At 29.8% G+C, this 6,751-nt stretch overlaps 1 protein-coding gene across 1 annotated transcript; it reads left to right on the top strand.

The window, feature by feature from the left end:
• Positions 1-1,581: 1,581 nt before the first annotated feature.
• Positions 1,582-3,814, top strand: LOC106758932 (zinc finger protein WIP2-like). The gene is made up of 2 exons (XM_014641946.2): positions 1,582-2,366; positions 3,316-3,814. Exons 1-2 carry the CDS (start codon positions 1,851-1,853, stop codon positions 3,772-3,774), a joined length of 975 nt encoding a protein of 324 aa, XP_014497432.1. The 5' UTR covers positions 1,582-1,850; the 3' UTR covers positions 3,775-3,814.
• The last annotated feature ends 2,937 nt before the right edge of the window (positions 3,815-6,751 follow it).

Below are 6,751 nucleotides of genomic sequence, written 5' to 3'. Positions count from 1 at the left end.
CATTTATTAAGTAATTTGAAAAGAAAAAAAATATATTCAACAACAAAAATAAGATTCAATCAAACTTATTTAAGAAAATATATATCACAAGTTCGAGTCATGTAAATGCTCCATTAATGTAGAGAGAGAAAGAAAAAAATTGTTAAGGTTAGGAGAGGTGTAGGGTATTTTTGGAATAAAAGAAAATAGTGGGGAGGTATAGAATATTTTTGAAATAAATTAAAATAATGGGGAGGTCCAGGTCTCACTTGGGGAGGTGAAGGGAGCAACACCCAAAAAATTATTGACATATCATAATCCAAGAAAAATGTTTTTTTAACAATTTTTTTAGGGTTAAATATGATTTTAGTCCTTATATTTTGGGGCGATTTTGGTTTTAGTCCCTCTTTCAAACTAAGGTACAATTTAGTCCTTCAATTTTAGAAAACTCTGGTTTTAGTCTTTTTTACCAAATTTTTTTAACTTTATTTGTTATTTCAAACGACAAATAAAGTTAAAAAAAATTGGTAAAAAGGACTAAAATAAATCAGAGTTTTTTAAAGTTGAAGGACTAAATTGTACCTTAGCTTGAAAGAGAGACTAAAACCAAAATCACCTCAATGTATAGTGGGATTAAAAACATATTTAACCCATTTTTTTACAACACATATATAATAAAGTAAGAACACGTACTCTATTGTTATTATTAATGTGGTATGAAGCAAGAAATAAGTACAATATAAGAATGTAAAGGTATGTATATATTTCCTTGAAGACCAACTAAAAATGGATAATGTTCTCTACATATACGTTTGATTTCAAAAGAACAATAGACATGTAAGATAGTTTTACATAGTGAAAGTTACTTGATAAAAGCTTTATATATATATATATATATATATATATATATATATATATATATATATATATATATATATATATATATATATATATAGAATGTGATATACAGCATCTTGTGTATTGTATAACAGGTTTACAGACATTGTTGATAAAAAAGAGAGTAGAGAAATTGATCATGTGGGTGACAAGGTGGTGGTCAGTGATAGCAGTTAGGCATTAACAGTATTTATGTGTAAGTGTTTGTGTGAGGCGAAAGCAGATGTTAATGTTGGTGTTCTTCCCTTAAGTCAAAAAAATGGCACTGAAGAAAACATGTGAGCAGAAGAGAAAGAGAGGTAGATCCAACAGTGAAGGTTTTTGCATGTAACAGGTGAGAACAGTAACGGAGACACAGACTGAGTCTTTCTGCTCCTAAGATCAGCCAAACCCGACCAGAGCGTGCTCCCCAAAGCACTTGTTGCTTTTTCTCCATACTATTTGTTTCCCACTGTCATCACTCTTCTCTTAATTCCCTTTCAACCATTCAACTACTATTTCTTATACATCTCTCAATCTTAATCTTCGTTGACTCACTTTCAATACACACCCTATTTATTCTTAATCAACATCTTACATATATAAAAAAGACTATTTTATACAAAAATCTCTGCAACCTTTTTTTGATCACTGTTCTTGCAAACGTTCTTTCAAGTCCCAAGGTAATCTCATCATCTATATATATTTTTTTTTAATTTTCTATATATTTATTTTGGCCGTTGTTATGTCACACTTCGCAAGTGATTTCTTGTCTCCCTTTCTTTACTTTATTGGGTCTGCTTTACCAACATTGGATTTCTAACTCCTCTTCATCCTCACTCTTCCATTATGCTTATTATTTTCTAAACTCTCTCAAACTTATCTTTTGCTTACCTTTATTTATCTACCTCTCCTTCAACTCCTCCTCCACCACTACCACTATCCTTCCCTTTATATCTCTTCTGTCTTTGATCATCATCATCATCATCATCATCATGACTCACCCCTTTTGCTCCAACGACTTCAATGCTTGGTTTGACCTCAATTCTCCATTTTCTTCATCACCTCCATTCTATTTTCCTTCTGCTTTTCATCACAATCAATCTTCTCCTTCTCCTTCTCCCCCCAAAGAAGCTCTTCCTTTCCTTAACCTAAGCCTTGCAAGGGGTGGTGAAGATCTTGAATCTTCCTTCAGTGCCATGAAAGTCAACAGAGAGAAGGAGAGAGAAGCAAGCATATCGTCTAATAATAATAATAACTCTTTGGATGATGAAACTGTCACGGTGGCTTTGCACTTAGGGCTTCCAACCATTCCAACCACTACTGCTTCTGCTGATTCAACTTCAAACACATACTCAGACAGAGAAAAAGCCATTGCTTCTGAGTATTCTCCTACTAGAATTAACAAGGGTCAGTATTGGATTCCTACTCCTGCTCAAATTCTCATCGGTCCAACACAGTTCTCCTGCCCCCTTTGTTTCAAGACTTTCAACAGATACAACAACATGCAGGTATTTAAAACCATTCATTCAAAAAACAATATCACTTTCTTTCTTTTAATTAATTACTTTTTTCACTCCTACTATCCTACCAAATACTTTCCCAGATCTTACTTTTCAGGAAAATTGTTGAAAAGGAAATTTCCATTTGTAAATATCACCACTTTAATTATTTTTACCCTATAACCTATGTTGTCTTCAATTCGTTATTGTGTAATTTAGGGTTTTTGTAACAACTGTTGCATGTCCTTTATTTTTTATCTTAAGCTAATCAACCCCAAAGGTTTTACCATGCCCCTTTTGTAGTCGAAGAGACGAAAATGGAAAAATCCCACTCCAATGAAAGATGAGTACTATTTAAGGCTATATTTTTTTTTTTTTTGTGGAACTGGTGTTAAACAGAAAACGGGAGGAGGAAGTAACTATTGATATATCTAGGGCTTATTAAATCTTAAGCTAAAGATGTTATAGAGAGAAGAAGGTTATAGCAGCAACAGGAGGTGACATAAAGTGAAAGAACATGAATAAACTAAGTTTTAATTTCAGAAGTGTATAGTACAACAACACGCATGGAGTGAGTTTTTATTTTGATATATATCTACAAAACATAAACAAAAATAGCTGTCTAATATTCCCTTGTTGGGCTTCCGAGCTACTACTTTATTAGGATGCCCTACATTGTTACCTTTTTTCTTTACTACTAGACCGTAGGTGACTAAGAAGTATTGAAACATGTTGAAAAAGACGCGGGTCCTTGATTATCCTTAGGCTTTCTGACTCAAAATCTTGGCCTGTTCGGGAAAATAATTCTTGATCATAACAATGTTACATGCAATGCAACAAAGATATAGTGTTTGTAGGGAATGCGATTTCAAAGTGAGGGTTTTGGACTGTATCGATGGTTCCAAATTATTTTACATGTGAATGATGATGATGTTGCTACAAAAATTAACCTATGCAGATGCATATGTGGGGGCATGGATCTCAATATAGAAAGGGACCAGAGTCTCTGAGGGGAACTCAACCAACAGCAATGCTTAGACTCCCTTGCTATTGTTGTGCACCTGAATGCAAGAACAACATTGACCATCCAAGAGCAAAGCCACTCAAAGACTTTAGAACCCTCCAAACTCATTACAAGAGAAAGCATGGAATCAAGCCCTTCATGTGTAGAAAATGCTGCAAAGCTTTTGCTGTTAGAGGTGATTGGAGGACCCATGAGAAGAACTGTGGGAAGCTCTGGTATTGCTCTTGTGGCTCTGATTTCAAGCACAAAAGATCCCTCAAAGATCATATCAAGGCTTTTGGGAATGGACACAAAGCTTATGGAATCGACTGTTTTGATCACGATGATGAAGCTGCCTCTGAAATTGAGCAAGAAAATGTCAATGAATCTTTACTTTCAATCTGTCACAATTGAGGATTCTCATGCTTTCAACCTCATATTAATTTCTTGACTATGACTACTATCACTAACACCACTTTCCCTTTTTTTCTTGTTTCTTCATTCTTCATAATCAAATTGCTGTAACTTCTCCTTTTTCTCATTTTGCTTCTGCTTTCCTTTCTCTTCCAAACATACAATTTTTTCTTACCTCGTCTTTTTAACTTAATACTTAAAAAATACACTTCAGTAATCATTGCAGACTATGATATATGCAAAGAACATCACGTGCATGTTTCAATTTCAATATACTTTTCTGTCAAGATTTGTATAGTTTTTTACAACATTATTATTCAGTTTTAAATTAAGGACTATTGTTATTATTCAAAAACTAAAACAAAAATTATATATAAAAGTTTCTCAAAACTAAGATAATATGATACAGGTGCTACGTTTATAATTATACAAAGGGGAAGGTGCGCAGTGAACTTTATTTAAGAAAAACAAAAAGGGAAAAGGGTATAATTATATATATATATATATATATATATATATATATATATATATATATATATATATATAAACAAGTGCAAATGCAGATAGGGGAAGCTTTTGAGTCTGTGATTGTTCAGCTTTATGACTCATATGATGCTGCTATTTCCCTTTTGCTATGTCCACCATGATGAACCGATCAAATACTATGTTTACACTCACCGTAATCATTTCCATCAAAATCATTATCTTCTCAATAAAAATGTCTGCTTTTCTCTCTTTTTCTTCTACTATTTTCCATTATAAAGTTTGAGACTTGTGATGATGAAATTTGATGTATAAGAATTAATAAGAAAAAGTAGAGCATTGATGACGTGGTTGAAGTTTGTTAATTTGTAAATTAGGAATTGATTAAAGTAAAAGATGGAGTTAATTGGTGATGAAGATGATGGAGAGTAACAGTAAGAAGCATTTATATTGAACATTGGGAATTGAAGGGTGGAAGATGAAAGGAATGCATGCATTGGATGTTGATGGCAGCTTTGTATGAGTAATGTTATGATAGAAAAAAAAAAAAAGGGTCAGAGTTTCTTTGAAATGTCATGTCAAAGTACAACAAAACCAGTGTATGAATTGTAGCTACACACTTCACTCTATTTCCCTCATTAACCCAACCAACAAAAACGGGACTCCACGTTCCTTGTCTCCTTCTCTCTCTCTCTTTTCAACAAACCCTTTTTCTTTTTTTTTTTCTCATTTTATCTTTAGGATAACGATAATTTCGTAATATTTTTTTACAACATTTTAATATCATGTATTATTTGATTTATACGGGTTAAATATGTTTTTGGTTCTTATAAAAATTGAAATTAGTTCTTTTTCAAAATTTTGGTCCTTTTAACTAAATTGTTTTAAATTTATTTGATGTTTTAAGGACGTTTCGTGATAGCATTTGGATTGTTTATACTGTTTCGCACATTTTTGCTTTAGTGTTAACTGAGAAACGCATTTGAAACAACAAATAAAGTTAACAAAATTTGGTTAAAATGACTAAGTTCGTACATTTCTAAAATTTGGAGACTAAATTAGATCAAAGTTTTGAAGAGTGACTAATTCCAATTTTCACGGACCAAAAACATATTTAACCCTATTATTATTGATTGTGAAATAATTTTGAACCAATCAAATAATAACACGTAAATAAAGTTAAAATATTGTCAAAAAAATATTGTCAAAATATCATTATCTTTATGTTTATGTTAATATTTATTTAAATTAATTAACAATTTTTTAAGAATAGGACTATAATCACTAGTTTAAATTTATTTTTAAAAAAATTGTCAAATAAATTGTTAAAAAAGACTTGTTTACTTGAATTAATGGTTAGATGGTAAGAGAAAATAATTATAAAAAATAAATATTTATATTTTATCTCAAAATATATATTCTTGAAGTGAATCGATATATGGGGATTTTTGAGTTTAGGAAATGATGTATAAGAGAAGAGAAGAACAGTGAAAATGATAACTAATTATGTGATTCTTTTCTTGTTATGTATGGATAGCGTTCAGTGTAACGTCAATCTGTCACAACATCCCCAATCAGCACAAACCTGTCAGATTAACAAAGAATGATGTGATGGAACCTTGTAGACCTTAACACCTTCTTCTATTCTTCATCAAATCAACTTTTCTTTCTCTTTCTTGCAAAATATTACCAACAAAACAATCTCATACAATAATATCATTCCATGTTACGTATGCATTTTCGATTTCTTTTTCAAAAATATTTTTTTTATATTAATTTAATATTATTTTTTATATTACTCTTTGCCTTTCAGATTATAATGAATATCACGACTTTGGTGACCATTGCCTTTCAGATTTTATATTACCAAATCAAACTTCTTACAGGAACTTGACAATCAATTATAATACAAGAAAAAGAAAAATAATTATTATGACAGACATTCCTAAAAGTTATTTGAAAATTCATTTTATTTTTAAAATAAATAATTACTTCTTTTAACCTGTATCCTTAGATACAATTTAACCATAATTAAAAGCTTTTATCTAATGTTAATATACTTATTATTATTATTAAAAAGTAACTTATATTATTTAAAGTATTAATTCCTTTTCTATATTATTGCTTTCTTTCTTAGCTTTATCCTCTCATAATTTAAATTATTTTGTCATTTAATAAGTTATAAATAATCGACTTATATTTAAAGTATTAATTATTTTTTCATACTATTTTTTTAATTTTTAATTTTATCTTTTTATGATTTTTAATTACTTTTTCATATTATAAAATTAAATTTAGAAAAAATATATTTTAGTTTGATGTCTTAAAATAATATTGTTTAAAAAAATAATATAGGTTTATTAATAATACAAAGTATTTATACTGTTATACAAAAAAATTATCAATAAAAAATATATTTATCATTATTATATTAAATTGTTATATAAATATTATTGATATTGGATATTCTTAATATTTGTATAATGTAAAAATT

This window comes from Vigna radiata, chromosome 4 (genome assembly GCF_000741045.1).
Source record: "Vigna radiata var. radiata cultivar VC1973A chromosome 4, Vradiata_ver6, whole genome shotgun sequence".
Lineage (NCBI taxonomy): Eukaryota > Viridiplantae > Streptophyta > Magnoliopsida > Fabales > Fabaceae > Vigna > Vigna radiata.
This window is presented reverse-complemented; position numbering and strand designations above follow the sequence as displayed.